This window comes from Micromys minutus (genome assembly GCF_963924665.1).
Source record: "Micromys minutus genome assembly, chromosome: 31".
Classification (NCBI taxonomy): domain Eukaryota; kingdom Metazoa; phylum Chordata; class Mammalia; order Rodentia; family Muridae; genus Micromys; species Micromys minutus.
Genome location: NC_137966.1, coordinates 13,768,098 through 13,787,935, shown reverse-complemented (window position 1 = coordinate 13,787,935; position 19,838 = coordinate 13,768,098). Strand labels below are relative to the sequence as shown.

The window sequence follows — 19,838 nt, the reverse complement described above, 5'->3', positions numbered from 1 at the left end:
AATCTGGTCTTCCTTCCTTCCTTCCTTCCTTCCTTCCATTCATTCATTCATTCTTTCTTTCTTTCTCTCTCTCTCTCTCTCTCTCTCTCTCTCTCTCTCTCTTTCTTTCTTTCTTTCTTTCTTTCTTTCTTTCTTCCATCCCAGTTCCAGCAATCAGTAGAACTCTGTCACCAGACTTAGAACTGTGGAGTTTGGAGTTTGCCTTGCTGTGTTTGTCTTCCTTTAGGAATGGTAATGTTTATCTTGTGCCATTGTGTGTTGGAAGTCTGTGATCTGCCTTTTGACCTTTATTTTACAGGTGGTTAGATTTAAGAGACTGCCTTGAGTCTCAGAAGAGACTTGGAATTTTTAAAGGCTTTTAAAAAAAAAGATTTATTTATGTATGTGAGTACACTGTAGCTGTCTTCAGACACACTGGAAGAGGGCATCAGATCTCATTACAGATGGCTGTGAGCCACCATGTGGTTGCTGGGAATTGAACTCAGGACCTCTGGAAGAGCAGTCAGTGCTCTTAACTGCTGAGTCATCTCTAAGACTGAAAGATTGTGGGGACTTGAAGTTGGACTGAATGCATTTTTCATTATGACATGGTTACAAGCTATGGGAGTCAGGGAGTAGAATGGGGTGCTTTGAATAAGAATGGCTCCTATAAACTCATGCATTTACATGCTTATTAGCTCCCAGGTGAAGAACAATTTGGGAAGGATTAGAAGGTGTGGCCTTGCTGGAGTAGGTGTGGCCTTATTGGAGAAGTGTTGTTAGGTGTAGTCTTTGAGATTTCAAAAGCCCATACCAGGCCCAGTCTCTCACCCCCTCCCCTCCTCTCCCCTTCCCTCCCCTCTCCTCTCCCTTACCCTCACCCTCTTCCTGCTGACTGTGGATCAGGATGTACAACTCTCTGCCTGTCTCCATGCTTCCTGACTTGAGGACCTAACCCTCTGAAACTATAAGCCAGCCCTAATTAGATGGTGTCTTTTGTATCAGCTGCCTTGGTTATTGTGTCTTCATGACAATAGAGCAATAACTATGACACTAGTCTATTTCTGTCATATATGTCATGGCCCAAGTTTTTAGGTTTCATGTTCTGAGCAGGGATTGGAAAATGTATATCTTCTTCACTGGGAGCACGGTGCCTTCCGGCACAAGTCAAGAGAGGATCACTTGTGCAGACTCTGAGAGTTCAGAGGAATATGGAACAACATCAGCATCACCACAGCTTCTAGAGTCTCTGATTTTCCCAACTGGGGCCTAGACTTGGCACAGCAGAGCCAGCTGCACACTAGTATATATGGATGAATTGTGTACCCCCAACTATTATACCACCTTGGATGATTGGTATTGATAGAGAAGTGAGGGGAAGAAAGAAGGGTAGATAGGAAAGTCTTAGACATTCTCTGGTTCAGTTGTAAAAGTTTTTTTCAGCAAAGAAAATAGGCAGCTCCCCGAAGTGTGCCTGTCTCAATACCTTTGTGAGAACCCAGCCACTGATCGGAAGAGCCTGTTGGAAAGAGTGGCCTCAGAGGCGTGCAGGAGTTGCTTCACAGTGTAGCCATTGGTCATTATGTGCCTTTGGGAGGAAATGTGAAAAGCTATTTCCACAGCTCCAATGATATATGACCAAGTTAGAAAGCCCTGTCACTGCAGTAGCGCTCCTGCCTCATCTCCTGGATGGACAGGCTGCCCCGGTGCAGCGTCTCTCCACTCCCAGACCTCCACCGCCCATCTAATCTCAAAAGTATTACTCCACCGTTGTATAAGCTAGCACACCGATTCTGAGCCCAGACCTTCCCAACACACTAATCTTTTTCTCAGGTTACACCAGACATAAAGATATCCCGATCTTTAATTTGTTCCTATACTGAAAAAAAAAAAAAAGATATTTTTTCCTCATGGCTGAAGACACGCATTAAACCATTTGGGTAACTCAGAATAAATGGTTGTGTGATTTGTTTGGGGGCCATTTCTTTTCTATTCTGTAATTTCCAAAGCTTTCCGTTGAAACCATAGGACCTTTTTTTCTCCCCATACTGCACACTCAGGCATAAGACATCCCTGGAGAACACAAGACAAATAATGGAAATATAATCATAGTCATATTACACCACTTTGGCCATTAACTATGCATCAGGGATGCCATAGCCACCTACCATAATGCATTGCTCATCTGTTTGTGGTGGTGCCGGCAGGTTTGCTGTACAACCAGTCACACAAAATGGACTTGTGTGGGGCATTGCTGGGGCCATGCTCAGTGGCAGTGTTCAGTTTGCTCGCCCAGAGCCCTGCATTTGATTCCTAGCAGCACACAAAGGACCGTTATACTTAATGGTAATAATGTTATTGCGTTATCTAGTGAGCGTACATCATCACATTGCTTTTCTTTATAGGAAAGATTTGGTTTAAGGCAGAGTGCGCCATTATACAGACAGCAAGCTCACACGCCTTGAATCTGTGTCATTCTTACTGCAGTGGGAGACATGCTCAGTGATGACTCAGGCCACCTAGCTTTGTGTGAGCACATTCTATGACACTCGTAAGATGGCAGAATTATTCATGATACATTTCTCAGGATGCAGTGCCACAAGAAAGTTTGATTTTAGCAAAGAAAAAGACAGATCAGGAATGGAATTGATGGGCGAGTGCTCCTCTGGCACAGAGCAGTGGAAGACTGAGGAGGATGAGATGAAGGAAATGTGAGAATCTTCTGTCCACAGCTCCAATAGATGTGTGTGTGACTCGGAAATGCATAGTCTCGGGTTCTTATGAAGAGGGCATCAGTTCTGATAGGAATCTAAAACGGTGAACATGTCATGGTATCACACCTGCTGCTCAATGTTTCAGAAGAAAATTCACATTGTATTTCTCTTCTGTTCAACAAAACAGATGTAATATATTTCACCAGAAAAAATTAAACAATAAAAAATATTTAGAACATCCTTTGTCATGAGCGTCTTTAGAGTTGGATGTCTACAGAGCAGCGGGACACATTGTCTCCATGTGACGTCCACACAGTGAAATGAATACACACTGACAGATCTATAAAACCGGCTGTGTTTCCATAAAGTCGGCAGATAACACACACAAGTGTAGCTAAAATCTTTAAAATTTTTTATTTCATTTATTTTTATTTTTTAAAATAACCATAGACCAGTGTTCAGTAAAGAGCAGTTAGATAGTGGCGGGCCTCGGGGCTGGAGCTCTACAGCTGGTAGTGTATCGAAAATCTTTATCCACATTCTCCACAAACTTATGCAGTCAGGTTTATAAACATCTTCCATTTGGCAGTGGGTTGAACTTGTATAAACATTTGGAACTTTACTGAGACATAGAGCAATGTGAAACTTTACTTAACATTGTACAAAGAGGTTGGATAAGCCTATATGCAAAGTGTGGCTCTCAGCTGCAAGGCCTAGGCCATTTGCCTAGGGGACATGTGTCCTTCAACTGGAAACAGGGATTTACTACTCATTTAAGAACATAAACCTCAATACCAAGGTTGTCGAGTCTCATGAAAGGATAGAGCTGTAGCTAGGAAAGAAACAAACCCACAAATGATTGTACTGACATCACCGTCATGAGAAGGTTGCATGTGTGCATTTTCTAACAGCGCTGTGAGGAGCCCTCCCACTGAGGCAATGCATCATTCTTGTCCAGTCGAGATGTCTGCAGCTGGGGAGTCGGGGGGGGGGGGAGCTGCACTCATGTGTGTGTATATCCCACTCACATATGTAGTGTATCAACACTCCGCACATACACATGGATCCTAGACAGTCGTTTCTAGGGAAGACAGAGATGGGGCCCAAGCGAAGACTTAAGTTAGAACATATTTAATGAGGTGTGCTGTGTGCCAACACAGGGTCCAGGAAGGAAATAGGTAGAGGTGACAGTGAGGGCACAGTGAGGGTTAGAGACAGCAGGACACACAGGGAGGTAAAGATCTCTTCACGGATCTCAGCAGACTCTCACCAGAGAAGACAGGAACTTTCCCATTCATTTTGTAGTAACTCGAATCTAGAAACAATGTAAGAGAAGTTCAAGTTGATCTGTAATACTTATTTTTTGTCAACAAATACATATTAAGAAATAAAAATTATATTATATTTTTGAAACATATTAGTTTTATTAAAGAGTTATATAATCTGGTTCAAACCACAAGGTAAAATAACAAATTTCAAAGACACCTTTATGCTGTTTTGGAAACTTTAGCATATTGAGTTAGCAAATGATTTTTGGCAGATTATTTGGATTCACAGACTGAGGTTCAGTTGCTCGCGTGTTCACGGTTACGCGGTGAGTAGACAGCAGGCTCTCTGCTCATTATTGTTCGGACGCCCTCTTCTTTAAGAAACGTTGACTATGTTCCTTCCCCAACACACACCTCATTCTTGTTGGACAAGCAGAGTGAACTGCTGTGTGGTGAGGCTGGACACCAGTCTGTCTGCTACGCTGCAAACGTTGTGTTCTGTGGCTGCTAATGGAATTATAGCCCTTGGTCTAGTACTGTTACTTACAAAGCATGCTGGCTGTCCTATGAAAACACTCTTCCCAAAATTAAGTGCTGTAAGTTTGATGACTCAAAAGTTGTCAGTAAGTACTGAGACTTCGCAGGACATATTCTGTAGTAGGACACACATGGGAAGGACTGTAGGACACACTCACTGTGACAGGACATACTGTATATTAGGACACACAAGTGACAGGACAGAGTCTATAGTAGGGCATCCTTGGGAAGGAAGGAAAACAACATTTTCATTCATCAATTCATTGTTGGTTAATTTATGCCACTTAACATTCTAAAAGCTACAAATTTCCTTTTTATTTACTTTGTGTGTGTGTGTGTGTGTGTGTGTGTGTGTGTGTGTTATGTGTGCAGCACGTGCGTCCTTGCACACACATGAGGAGAGCAGCAAATGGAGGTCAGAGGCCTGCTTGTGCTGGTTTTCACCTCTCGCCGTGTGGTTCCGGGGGACTGACCTCAGCCCATCGGGCTTCTGGGCAAGCTTCTTTACCCGCTAAGCCAGACTGCCGGTCTGAAAAGCCAGGCTTTCCACAGTGCCAGTTATAAACACGGGTGCAGCTTTACGGCAACATTGTGAGGTGTTTACTGGGGATGCAGACTCTGTGAAACGGGGTACACTGGAATGCGGACCCGTGGGGAGGAAATGACAAGAAGTTGAATGGAATGTGTAGTTTTATAGTACATGGTCTTCACAGTATGGGCGCTTTGCAATTTGTGTTTAGAGACTGACATCCAAGTATGCATTTAATGGACATACGCGTTCTCTGCTCAGGAACGTCCAGCCGGTGTGTGCGTGCCCTCTGCACTCTTACAGCCTCAGGCACACACAGGGTCTACCGCCCCCCCTGCCTGAGCAGGGCTTTATGCTTTAGCTGTGCTACACTTTAATACTGGCAGCTGGGAAGTTCGATACAATCCAAGGTTAGCTACAATGCTTCTATGACCAATCTGTAGTAAAATCTAAAGTGGGTTGACTTACTTCACTAGATAAATTCTGGCACTTCAGTCTGCGTCTGTATTTTTCGTTTTCTGCAATCATTCTGGAAATGACTTGGTGTACTTTGTTCCATGCGGAGGCCTTAAAAAGATAAACACATTAAGGGACGCTGGGTGTGGAAGTACACTGCCCTTTCATGGAGGCAACTGACAAAGACTCTGCTGGGCTGCACGGGAGCCCTGGTGTGAGTCGATGTACTGAGGACCGTGGCAGTGACCCTGTGCTCACGGACTTGTCTGAAACTTCTCTTTCGGCTTTCCTCGTTCTCTTCCTACAGTGTCTGTGTTAGCTGTCCTGGATGGTGGTGCCCTCCAGAAAAGAAAAAAGTCTGCAAAGTCTTACTAAATGGGTCTGATAAATTCAATTTTCAAAGGCACTAAAACTACTGAATTTCTGTTCTTCTGCTTATGCTGAGCAGAAATTTGTTTATAATGTATTTTATACTGTATGTTAAAACATATAATATTAATTATATTATTTTAACTTTAATATTAATACATTATATATATATATACACACACACTATATTATAATGTATTTATATAGGTAAGAATTAACTGTTTCTCCTAGGAAATAGCCAGAATAATTTACTAGAGATTATAAATATACTAGAATAGGGAAAAACCTATAAAATATTAGCTATATCTATACTCAAATTTTTTTCTTTTTCTTTTTTTGTCTTTTGCTGCTTAGCACTCTGACATTTGATAAGCATTTGAATGTTATCTAGAGACATCTTCACATTTTGAAGAATGAGACGAAAGGTGTGTAAGGTGTGTGTAAATCGCTCACCCCAGTGTGTGGCACATAATAGTTAGAAGAATAGTGGCACGGCGACTATTCTTTTCTCCTCATTCAAAACTCACTCAAAAGGAAATGGTTCTTTGTTTGTTTTTCCCACTGAGAAGATTTGTTTCTTTATTTTCTTTTTCATTTTTAGATCTTTAGTCTTTTTTTTTTTTTACAAACCCCTCCAGGTCCCCCCTCCAACAGTTTCTCCTTCCATCCCCCCTTCCCGATTCAAGAGGATGTCCCCACACCCTGGGGTCTCAAGCGTCTGGAGAGTAAGGTGCATCTTCTTTCACTGTGGCCAGACCAGGCCGTCCTCTGCTCTCTGTCAGATTTAGTGTCTAGAGGCCCATCTACTCCTTCCTCGATTCTTGCCTTCAGGCTCATGTTCCTTGGGGCCACTGCTATCAGAGGGTTCTTTAGAAGCACCATGCTGGATGGCTCTTTTGAGAAACTTGTCCAAACCAAACGGATCTTCCTCAAACTGAACAGGTCCTTCTTGGCCTCTCTGGGTATGGTCTGAATCAGAAAATGCCTTGTAAGGAGCAAATCTGTTGGTCTTTTTCCTGGTTTTGTGGTCATCACTATACATGTCCTTGTACAGATTTTTACTGGGCCTGTACATACTCTGGGCCATATCTTTCTCACCTCTCTAGGCCTGATCATGAACACTGTAAATTTCATCTTCACTACCTCCAAAGCTACTGTCCATAACCTTGGATTGGTTGAAGAGCCTTTGGTCATACTGAACCTCATTGGAAGTTCGAGGATTGGGCACACCAAGAGCAACGCTTTCACTGACATCTCAATTTTCATTTCTCTGTAGTTTTGACCTGTTATCAGGAGCTGCCTCTCTTCTTGCCTGTCATGATGGAGGATTACGCCTCTTTCACGAGCCTCTCCATCCCCTTATTCCACATGTGTTTGAATCCCAGCTCTCTTTTCTCTGGCTTTCTGAGCCATTTCTCTAAGTTGCAGGTCTGGGTCATCTGGATCCATAACCTTCTTTGGAACCAGGTCAGTATATGTGCTGTAAATGACCTTGTCTTTGGAATGTCCCTGTCAAGCAATTGTGTCATATTTAATTTTCCCTTCATGATCCAAATGAATGGCCAGAGCGTTGGACACTTTTTTTGTCACCCCATATCCAGAGGAAACTGGGCCACATGGATTTCAGGGAAAGCACCCCATCTCCAAAATCCTCCAGTGACCTTGGAATCCAGCCTTTCCTGTGTTCATAGGAGGGAGGCTCCCTTTGAGAGGAGACCTGAAAGGTCTGCAGTGATCTCTGAGATCGGGCCCTTTCTTCAGCTTCAAGTTGGTCCTGAGATATCTGAGTAGGAGCAGATAAAAAGGTGGTGCCTACAGAGACTGGAACAAAATGTCAGCTTCCTAAATTGTAGTCACAGATGGTTATGAGCTGCCATGTGGGTGCTGGGAATCAAACCAGGTCCTCTGTAAGAAAGCCAATGCTCTGAACCACTGATCTGTTTCTCCAGCCTATATTTGCTGGCGAACTGCTTCATCTTCTTCAAGCACAGATCATAGATTCCAGAGGGTGGACCTTGCCCAGAAGGTCTGTAGTCCAACTAACTCAACAAAGGTCAGCTGTGGTTAGGAAGTGCAAGAAGTCCAAGCAGTTTCTCAGTCCCACAAGGCTTGTTTCAACTGGTCTTCTGTAGAAGGAGGTTGCAACAGATTTGCTGGCAAGTAAATGCAAGCATCAAAGTCAGGAAATGGTTCTTTAAGGAAGCATGTCTTAGTGCAATGGAAGACTGATGTTTATTTCAGATCTATCTGGTACAGGGCTGGTTGTGCCGAGCACTGTTTTAGACTGTGTATGGACTATACACCAAACAAGCATGAATTTATGTGTCATTCTCAATAAATAAATTGGTTAAAGTACAACAGTAATCACAGATTCACACAGCCACTGTTTGGAATGTGCTAAAATGCCTGCGTTTCCATGACATTTAGCAGCCAGTGGTGAGGAGAGTTCAGCAATAAAGTTCATCTTTGTCATCTTCCTGGCTAAAAGGTCATATATATTCTTTGCCTTAGAAAGAGCAATGTGACAGAAATGTGGATGGATTCTTTCCCACGAAGGCTGTGATTTCCTTTCTGTATAGCAGTTAGCTACACTCTGCGGAATAAAGGTTATGCTTTGAAATATCTCCTGGCAGGTTATATTTGATTACAATGTATTTTATACCTTCAAATACCAGGACTATTCTTCACAGTTATTAAATATTTCCAAGCTCAGTTCCATTTCTTCCAAGGTATTTCTATTTTCTCATTTCAGAAAATTAAATTACGCAGAAGATAGAATTGCTTTCACTGTCTTGAACACTTTCACACACTGTATTTATAAAGGAAGGTCTAACATTTAAGCATGGTCAGTTTTCCTTTATCCAACACACCTTTTTTCTCTCCTTCATTAGTTTGGAAGCTTCATTCAGTGGTATGGGGAAATCAAACTCTTTAGCTGCATTTTTCTGGTTTAAACCTATTTTTTTAAAGTAAAGATATTGAAGTTAGTACATATTTTTAAAAGCATTATCCTGAAAAGAGGGGCAATAGTTGTGTCTTTGGGGAATGTGAATTAATATTTGGAGTCATATTTCTGATCACTAGGTAATACCACTTTGCCACTCACTCATAGTATATTGGAAACAACAAGCCCTTTCTGCCCACTCTCCCCTCCCTGTCTTTAGCTCACCTTCCTTAACTCTGCTCACTTCATCCCTGACATACTACTCTGTACCTGGTTTCCTTTGCACATGCACTTAGCTTTCCAGAGACCGTTCCTGGGCCTTACAAACCATGCTGGGCTGTCACAGACATCCACAGTTTGCTTGAGAAGTGTGTTTTCCTGTCTGGCAATCCAGTTTCTATTTTGTAGATTTCAGGTAAATAATAGATTACACTGTTGAACTAACTAGGATGTGTTCCCAAATGGCAATTGCTAATTTTCCAGGCACGTGCCGCTGATTCGGGGTGAAGCATAGACAGGAGATGAAGGAGGGTCATTAAACCACAGGGCGAGAAGCTCCCTCCCTTGCCAGAGCCTCCAATCCTCCAACCACAGAGGAAGTTTGTCCACATGTCACTTAGAGATCTTCAAGACGTGTTGCCTTTCCTTCATGACACAGATACTTTCTAGCAAGAAACCTATTTACTACAACTGAGCAATTGTTTTTCTGCCATTATTAGCTTGTAATTAATTTCACTTTTAGAAAATGTCACACCAATAGTGTTCTAATGAAATGTAGCTAAGAGGAGAAAAGTCGCACTCTAAGTAAGTCTACTACTAGACTAGCGCACACAGGAAGAAAGCCTGAGCTGGAGAAGCTCCGCTGCCGTTTGCCTGCCCCTCAGAGTGCACAGGGCTTTCAGGGTGTGCTTGTCATCCCTCTGCTTCCTACACAGCCTTCCTCAGTACCGACACCCCCAAAGGTAAGAAGGGATCCACGGGGTCTGTCTAAAAGTGCAGCAAGAAGCATAAGCATGCACATAAAAATATTTCTGCCTGCACGGTGACTGGAGACCAATGTCTGGCACTCCCGGGATTTAGTCCCAACTTATGCTTCAGATCTTCTCCTGGTCCTTGTCACCCGTGCTCTGACACTATGAGGCTGTACTTGCTGGTCATTGGCAATCATCATCTGTCCTCAACAATTTGCTTGTACATTTTCCTACCTGTAATTTGTCCTAATTTCAGCCTCATTGAAAATCTCAAATAAGTTTCTCTATCAATTTTTCACCATTTCCAAAGTATCCATTCATACATACCTACAATAGAATTCTTCATCTTTAACCATTTACAGCATACGTATAGTGCTATCTCCTAAGCATAGTGAGGAGGAAACCAGCCCGACCTATTAGCCTTGCTTGAAATGTTAGATTTGCCTGATGCTTGTCTCTTGGCTTTCTAAACAGCAGCGCATCTTAGGATGGTTTACCAGCCTAACTTTCATAAGGCATCTGTCTCTGGTAACATCATCCCACCAATTAAATACCCTTAGTGTTAGAAATAAGAACGACACCATGATTTAATCTAAAACTTGTTTTCATTCAGGAAACATTAGTACATCTTGCCAGCCACTCTTGTTGCCAACATTTACTGAGTGCTTAGTCCGTGCCCAGTACCACCTTAGGTGCTCTGCAGTAGCTCCTGCACTCACTTATCGCAGCATCCCGAGCAGAAACCATCACCCCTCCTTGAAAGGTGATAGAGAATCAGACTGGATAATTTAAATGGGCAACAGTCTATTTTGTCTTTCTGACATCTGAGTCAGGGGTCTTGCTAATCTTCCCCGTCCCAGCAGACATTTTTCTATCTTTGCTCTTTTGATTTCCCATCCTGGTGCTTTCTGTCCCTGAGCTTGTCAATCCCTTCTCAGGTCTCTCTACAGCACTCACAACTACAGACTTGCATACCCACTATTCACATGGAAGTCCTTTGAGTACAGAATAGTCACCGGATCCATCGTGTCATTAGCATTTGACCTAATGTTTACACACATTAGATGTTGTTAAATGGACGAATAAGTCATTTTAATTTGCCATAGACATTTAATAAATATCCATCTAATATCAAATATAACCTGGACTGAGTACTCTCTGGCTTAGCTGAGGTACATGTCTGTCTCGGATCACCCTTCCCTTGACTGTACTCCTGGTTTTACAAGCTCAGCAAGGAGGTCACGGGAGTTAATGGCTTTGCTATTCAAACAGTGGCCAATAGAGATATGGCAGAGTCAGCCTCCACTCCTCCTCCTCTCTTCAGTCAGTTATCGGTTCTGCCCGTCTGCCTCCACAGCTTTAGCTCTGGCCTTTCCATTTCTACTGCACCACGGGTACTGCCTTGAAGCTCTTTTCCAGTATCTTATCAGCTACAAAGCTAAATTAAATCCATCCTGCATCTGAAAATAATAAATAAATAAATAAGAAGACAGATCAGAACATCAGGTGCAGGGACATTTTAAGTATGTAATTTAAAAGATCAAATTCCACACAGAGTACCAAGCAAGCAGTTGGAATTAGACAGACTCAGAAAAAAGAGGATCCAGACTTCTGGAGGAAAGTCCTTCTGGCATGGTTTCTGGAACAGGGGAATGGGGAAAGGTCATGGATTGAGTTACAAAGGAAACACCAGTAACATGTAAGACAGTAGAGACATTAGGAATACCATCTTCCGACTGCAATGCAATAAAGCTAGAAAGTATAACAAAACCAAAGCATCTGAAGGTTCTAGGATTTAAAACCTTTAAATAATGTTAAGTAGTATCAGTGCAACATGAATAAACACAATGAAATTACAGAACATCTTAAAATCGACAGTGGAGTATTACATATTGAGATGTGTGGGAGGTTCTAAATGTGTCTTAAAAATTCATCATACTAAATACTTCCTGATTTTAAAAAGTAAATGAAATGCCTGATTTCCAATCTACATATTTAACACAACCCTGTTAAAAATTCCAATGACATTCTTCACAGAAGTAGAAAATAATGTTAAAAGTCATTTGAAAGCACAAAGTATTCAGAAGAGCCAAGGCAATCCTGAGTGAAAAAAGAATAATGATCAACGTGCCCAGTGTTAAGTCAAAGTCACATGACAGTCATAGTAACAGAAGCGGCATGGACTAAGGCATGGAAAACCACAGGACAGAACAGGAACTTCAGACAGCAACCAACACAGCTAGCTGCTGAGTTTGACAAAGAGAAAAAACAGCACTGGAGAAAAGAAATCCCATCTACAAATGATTCTGGGGAAGTTGGATAACCACATGTACAAGAAAGAAACGACTCCCCGTTCCTTACCCTGAATGGAAGTCACCTCCAAATTGGTGGTGGGGTAGGGAGACTTTAATGTAAGATCTGAAAATGGAAAAAGTAGAGAAAATACTTCAAGATATAGGTACTAGCAAGTTCTGAATAGAACCCCAGTTGCCAAGGAAATAGGTTAACAATTAACACATGGGATCTCATGAAATAGAAACGTCTCTGTGTAGCAAGGGAACAGTTGGGTGAAGAGCAAGCCCACAGACTAGAGGAAGTCAGAGCTACACATCGGAGAATAAGCAGAGCACACAAAGGACTAAACCTGACCAATAACCCCCCCCCCACACACACACAAAGCGAATTGACCAAAGGAATAGAGAATTCAGAAAGGAGGAAATGGAAATCATCAATAACCATGAAAAACTGCCTAACCTCACCAGTCACCGAGAAATTCCAATTAAAGCCACATTGAAATTACATATTACCCTTGTCTAAATGTTGGCAAGATGGTCCAGAAGGCAAAGACCCTTTGCTGCCAAGCCTGGAAAACTGAGTTTGATTCCTGAGACTCACAGGCAGGAGGACGGAAAGAACTGACTCCCACAAGCTGTTCCCTGACCCACACATATATGTCTGACACACACATGCAATTGACAGGCAGACAGACAGAGAGATAGAAAGATAGGTAGATAAATAGATAAATAGATGATCAATAAATGATGATAAAGAGACACATAGACAGATATAATAAAATTAAATTCTGGTACAGATGTGGACAAAGGGAGTCCTGATCTTTATAGATGGCTGGTAGAAATGTAACTTAGTTCAAATTCTATGGAACTCAGTATGGAGGTTCCTCTGATAATTAAAAATAGATCTGCCATATAGCCCAGCTATACGCTCCTGAGTATTTACCCCAAAGACCCTAAGTGACATATCATGGAGATACCTGCACATCGATGTTTATGCAGCGGTATTCCTTGGTGTCCACACAGACATTTCTGTGTAATCTGTAAAGAACAATGAAACTACCTTGTCTTCAAGGGAAATGGGTTCAACTGGACACAATCATATTAAGGAAATCTCAGAAAGGCAAATATTACATGTTTTCCCACTTGTCATTGCTAGATTTTATAAAATCATGTGTGTGTGTAGATTAAGTAAAAAGTAAAATTGTCTAAGAGAACAAATGAAGGGTCGAAAGGAGAAATACAAGGGAACTGGGTGTGGGGTTGGAAGTAGTATGTTCAATATACAACAAGCATCTATAAGAACAACTGAAATGCATTTTGAAAATATTTTAAAATAAAATAAATACCCAAATTTTAGTATAAAAAGAAAAAGTATGCCAAAAGAGAGCACAGGAAAGAGAATAAGGCTAAGAAGTTAGTATTAATGAGGAAAAAAATTAGAAAAAAGCTTAAATAACAAATCAAAATTGTGCTTTAAAAATAAAGTAGCTCTCCTCCAGTCGAGCAACATGCCCAAAGAAAAGAAGGCCAAGGGGAAGAAGGTGGCCCTGGCCTCCACTGTCCTCACGAAGCAGGAGGCCAAAAAGTGGCCAATCCTTTGTTTGAGAAAAGGCCCAGGGACTTTGGCATTTAGCAGGACATCCATCCCGAAAGAGATCTAACACACTTTGTCAAATGGCCACACTATATCAGCCTGCAGTGGCAAAAGACCATCCTCTATAAGTGGCTCAAAGTACCTCCTGCCATTAACCAGTTCACACAGGCCCTGGACAGGCGAACAGCTACTCAGCTGCTTAAGCTTGTTCACACGTACAGGCCAGAGACAAAGCAAGAGAAGCAGCAAAGGCTATGGCCGGTGCTAAGATGAAGGCTTCTGTCAAAGGGGATGTCCCAGCTAAGAGACCATCTGTCCTCCGAGCAGGACTCAATACAGTCACCACACTGGTGGAGAACAAGAAGTCTCAGCTGGTGGTGATTACCCATGATGTAGACCCCATTGAGCTGGTGGTTTTCCTGCCTTCCCTGTGTTGAAAGATGGGGGTGCCCTACTGCATCATCAAGGGAAAGGCCAGGCCGGGATGCCTGGACCACAGGCAGACATGCACCACTGTTGTCTTCACACAGATCAACTCGGAAGACACGGGTGCTCTGCTAAGCTGGTGGAATCTATTAAGACCAATTATAATGACAGATATGATGAGGTCTGCCGCCACTGGGGAGGCAACATTCTGGGTCCTAAGTCTGTGGCTCACATCGCCAAGCTGGAAAAGGCAAATGCTAAAGAACTCGCCACTAAACTGGGTTAAATGTACACTAAGTTTTCTGTACATAAATATAGCTACAAAATTATCTTCCAAAAATAAACAAACAAAATACTAATGTTACCAATACAAAGGGAGAAAGTACATGCCTGCACACACAAAACAGAGAAACAAATTATTAAGAGAGGACTGACCATTAAAGCATGATGAACTTTAAAAATTAAAGCACATCACTTTGCAGCCCTCAGGGAAAACACATTTGGAGACCCAGATGAAGTGTGTATTTGCTAAGGAAGTAAACACACTGCCAAAACTGACCCTCAGAAAGTGTAAACAGTTCCTACAGCACAGAGAACATTATTAAGAAATTATCCCACAAAAATCTGAGGTCCAGATGGTTTGCAGAAGAATTTTATCAAACCTTCCAAGCCATAGTTCCAGTGCTCCATAAATTATTCTTGAGCACAGAAAAGAAAGGGAAAATTCTCTCAGTTACTTTTATGAAATAGTCTAACCATTTGAAATAGAAGGCCACAGTTTGTACTAAAGCTGTAACATTTGTAAGCCTTTTGCAAAATGCTCTATTTGCAGAAAAACTGGAGGAACTAAAAAAAGTTTCCAGGGATCCCAGCAATGAGAATCCTAAACTAAGAGACGTCTACTTGATCTTACAAGAAGAGTATCACTTAAAACCTGAGAGCAAGACCATTCTCTTCATGAAGACCAGAGCACTTGTGGATATGTAAGCTGTGTGTGTGAGCACGTGTATGCGTGTGTCTGTGTGTGTATGCATATGTGTGTGAGTATGTATGTTGCTATGTGTGTGAGCATGTGTGTGTGAGTATGCATGTCACTATGTGTGAGTGTGTGTTATGTATGTTGCTTTGTGTGAGAATGTATGTGTGTCTACCTTCCAAGTACCAGATTATAGACACACACACTACTACGTGTGACCTTGTATGTGATCTTCCTCTTTGTTTCTCTTAACATGTCATTCTGAAATACCATTTTTAAAAATGTGTTGTCTCCTTCTCTCCTTTTCTTTGTGGTGCTGAGACTGAAACCCTGGGACTTAGGTATACTATATTGTACCCACAAGTTTACACTCCTTCTCCATCTCCCCTTTTTCCATTTTGATAGGACCCCTGTCATTGACAAAGTGGATAATTGTGAGTTAAGGGCCAGCCATGTGGCTCAGTGGGTAAGGTGCTTACTGCCTAGTCTGAGGACCTGACTTAATACCTGGAATTCACTTGGTAGAAAGAACTGACTCCTGGAAATTGTCCTGTCCTCCCATATGCCCCCCACCCACACTCAAACAAATGTGCACACAATACACAAAGAAAAAATACAGGTCACTATATCTATGAACATCAATAAAAATATTCTAAGCAACTTATTATTAGAGCTGCCACTATGTTAACAAACAGTACTGGGCTGGAGAGATGGCTCAGTGGTTAAGAGCACTGACTGCTCTTCCAGAGGTCCTGAGTTCAGTTCCCAGCAATCACATAGTGTCTCATGGGATCTGTAATGGGATCTGATGCCCTCTTCTGGTGTGTCTGAAGACAGTGACAGTGTGCTCACATACATAAAATAAATAAATCTTTAAATAAATACAACACAAGTAAGTGAAAATTATTCCAACACTGTAAGGTTGATACGGTATTTGGAAACCTATTTATATCATGCTACACATAACTAATTCTAAGAAAAACATTATTATCTCTATAGATCATAGTAAGCCTTTGACAAAATTTAATGCTTATTCATAATAAATAAAAATACTGAACAAAAGAAAAGATATGATAATTATACAAAAAGATTATGGCAGACATAAGAGTGAATAAAAGGAGAATAAGGTTATCCCTGTTTGAAAATGGCATATACCAGCTGGGGATGGTGGTACAGTCCTTTAACCTCAGTGCTTGGGAGGCAGAGGCAGGTAGATAGATCTCGGTGAGTTCAAGGTCAGCCTTGTCTACACACTGAGTTCCAGGACAGTTGGAGATACGTAGTGAGACCCTGTCTTAAAAACAAAAACAAAAACTAAAAATCCCATAAATAACATATACCTGGAAAGTATATGGAAGTTCTGAGGATCAGGGATGGAGCTAACAACATCAGTCAGTCAGTCAATTGGTCAGTGAATTAATAATGTCTAAAATGATCACGAAAAAGAATAGGCCTGCGGAAGAGAAGAAGCCCATGTATAGAGATTCCATCTAGCTATGTCCAAAATAAATACATCTATGAAGACCATGCAGACTGGCACTGTGTAGAGGAGGCTATGGTGAGGGGCCATGATGCCTGTGAGGGGTACAGACTTTGTGATATTCCAGTCACGCTAAAGTGGATGCTAAGGATGTTCCATAACTCTGTGGATATGCAAAAACCATTAGCCTGTGTACCATAACTGGGTGAACTGGATGAAGTCTCATTAAAATAAGTTGCTTTGAAAAATAAAGGTAGGAGGCTGGGCCCTCAAAAGATGAGCATTTTGAAATGACCGCGATGTTCTAACCTTGGCTGTGAGGTATGGAGTATGTAATTTTGCAAACCTCTTCAAAACCCACATAAACTCATCCTTGATAAAGGTTTTAAACAATAGACATCACATATATCTCTAGTGCATTGTGTAGTAAGGGACCCCACTTACAATAGAAATGATTAAATACCAGGGAATAAAGTTACCCAGACTTATGCAAAATCTGTGGTGAATAATTTTGCCTATTTTAAGATGGTGTTTCTGTGTCATCCTGGCTGTCCTGGAACTTGCTCTGTAGACCAAGCCGGCCTCAAACACAGGGATCTACCTGTCTGCCTCCTTAGTGCTGGTATTAAAAGCATGGGCCACCACATGAACACATTAAAAACATTTAAAAGTGAAAGATTCAAAGTTAGGTTGAACAAATAGAACTACATCTTCAGATCCTCTGTATCTTTTAAGATGTCTATATATCAGGCGATTAGCAATTTATTTACTATTTTATTATATGTGTATGCATGTTTTGCCTGTGCACTTTGAAGATGCCTGATGCCCAAGAAAGGCAGAAGAGGGCACCAGATCCCCTGGAACCGGAATTACAGTCAGTTATATGTGGATGCTGAGGACCAAACCTACATCATCTGGAAGAATAACCAGTGCTCTTAACCCACTGAGCCATCTTTCCAGCCCCTGTAGTTCAATAAACGTCAGTGAAAATACCCAACAAGCATGCCTGGCTGCCTACTGTCTGGAATGCTGACAGGAAAACTGACAGAAAGATTGGCAGACGCAAAGGTTGAGACAAAGACCAACGGGAAGGCTGACAGAAAGGTTGGCACGAAGGCTGACAGGAGGCCTGGCTCACACGAAGCCTGGCGCCCAAGATGGCGCCCAAGATGGCGCCCGGAGCTGCCCAGTCAGCCTCAGGCCGCTGACAGGAGGGTCCCTCCCCCTGCCGCACCTCCTGCCCGCGCTGCTTGCTCCCGGGCCCTGGGCGCTCTCGACGTCCGCTGAAAAGAGGCAGAATCTGGGGTGTCGGCGACCCCGGCCTGCGAGCGGGTGGGGTGCTGTCCTCCGGGGGGCCCGGGCTCCACCGCCGCTTGCTTTAGGGCGCAGCGGGCCCCGAGTCCTGGGCCTTGATGGCCGAAACCTCGGAGGCCCCTCAGCTGCCACACGCCATGGCGGTGCGAGGCGAAGCGGGTCACGTAGACCAAGCGAGGCCCGTCTGGCCTTTGCCGGCTGCCGGTGGGCACCATCTCCAACTCCTGTCAGGCGAAATGCCGGACTTCTGAGCCGGGCTTGAGCACAGGATGGGGGGGGGGGGAGGGGATACGTGCCCCAGGCGGGGTGGGGGCGGGGAGAACCATTGGGGGCATGGATGGGGTCCCAACTTCACTGAAGACAGATGTTGGGGTTGGGGTGGGTGAGCTGGAGTCCAGAACACTGGGAGTCTGGGAGGCAAGGGAAGCCCCAAGGAAAGGGAAAACAGGGAGGCCTTTGGTTGTGAGGATGGCCATTCATCTAGGCAGGGGTTGAATTCTAGGCCACATCATTTGGGACTGGGATGTAAGAAATATCAAATATGGTTCTTTTCTAGCCAATACTATAAAACGTGTGTTTAGGGCAAGGAATTAAAATCTTTTATCTTCTCTCCTCCACCTCGTAAGACTTTTATGCAAATGGTTTAACCCTCTCCGTCCATAAAGGCCCCCTGGCTCTCTGTAAGAATGTGATGGCCTGGGGTAGTGATCCTCTTGTCCTTGGAGCAGTGACTCCCCCCCCCCAACCCCCCATTTTTATTTTTTATTTTTGTTTTGTTGAGACATGGTTTCTCTATATTGTAACTTTAAGTTTTTTAAACTTATTTTTAAATGATGGTTCTTAAATGCTTTAATATCTCTTCTAGCCCACCTCCCACCAGGTAGTAGAAAAGAAAGGATACAGCAGAAGTGGACCTGTTTAGTGAAGAGAAAAGGCTGATAATTTCCTATCAGTCTCAGGGTAACCCCTCCCCTCCAGGAGAGAGAATGTTCTAATCTTATCTAGCCAGAGTCCCTGGAACGTCTCCAGGGCACCAAACAGCCCTTTCTCCCAGGAAGAAATGTCCCAACTTTATCTAGACACCTGCCCCTATTCCGGCACAGCTTAGCCCCTGGAGTGTGAGCTAAGAACCCCAATGAAGCTCAAGTTGGCAGCAGCCAATCAATCACCTTAAAAGTCAAATGACCCCACCAATGCTTGCATGCCTAATCACCACTGCTATAGCCCACCCTTTACAAAATATATAAAAACTGTACTAATGTGAAGTTTGGGGTAGTCTCTCCTCTGGATGTAGGCCACCCCAGTGCATGGGACAAATAAACCTCTTGCTTTTGCATCGATCCCAGATCTCTTGTCTCATTCGTGGGAGCCTCAAATAGATAAGACTCAATTTGGGTTTTACATTTGAAATGGTTCTTTGGAGCAACTCCTGAGCTGTCAGGAAATCAGCAGTTTAGTTCACAGGTCAGCAGCGGCAGCTCAGTTCACTCCCCAACTTTATGGATGTACAACCGGTAAAGTTTTGTAGAATTGGGTTAGCAGTGTGGGTGGCATCATCTAGCAGAGACAGCAGGCCTCAGCCTAGGCTTCAGTCATCAGGAGGGTCTGTTGAGTCCTTTTATACCTTCTAAACATCACATATCCTCCTCAGGTCTTGCCTTAGCATGTGTGTGTGTGTGTGTTTCAGTTGATATCACTCTGCCGATCAGCCAGATCCAAGGAAGCAGCAGGAAGCCCCAGCACACCACCAGAAGTTTTTTAGTGTTTCTCTCTATTTAGTTCTGACAAATGTAGCTCAACTACATAATGTAAGGCGGATCAGTACAGGCATGTTGTTAGCAGAGAATCCTTCATCACTGTGTCCTTTCACATGCTTGCTTTAACAGGACACCCTTTCTCCTGTGTCTGCTTCAGGGAAACATCCCTTTACCAGTTTGCTTTAGTCTTTTATCTGGGTGTGTTTCAAAGAAACCTTCCTTCATGTGTT

At 42.9% G+C, this 19,838-nt stretch overlaps 1 protein-coding gene across 1 annotated transcript; it reads right to left on the bottom strand.

Annotated features, from left to right (window-relative positions):
* Window positions 1-2,160: 2,160 nt before the first annotated feature.
* On the bottom strand, window positions 2,161-18,066 carry LOC308440264 (uncharacterized protein C5orf47 homolog; the record flags this gene model as incomplete). Its single annotated transcript, XM_080942279.1, has 4 exons — window positions 2,161-2,292; window positions 5,496-5,594; window positions 8,723-8,808; window positions 17,772-18,066. The coding sequence occupies 4 exons, from the start codon at window positions 18,064-18,066 to the stop codon at window positions 2,161-2,163; spliced, it is 612 nt and encodes a 203-aa protein (XP_080798405.1).
* Between the last annotated feature and the right edge of the window lie 1,772 nt (window positions 18,067-19,838).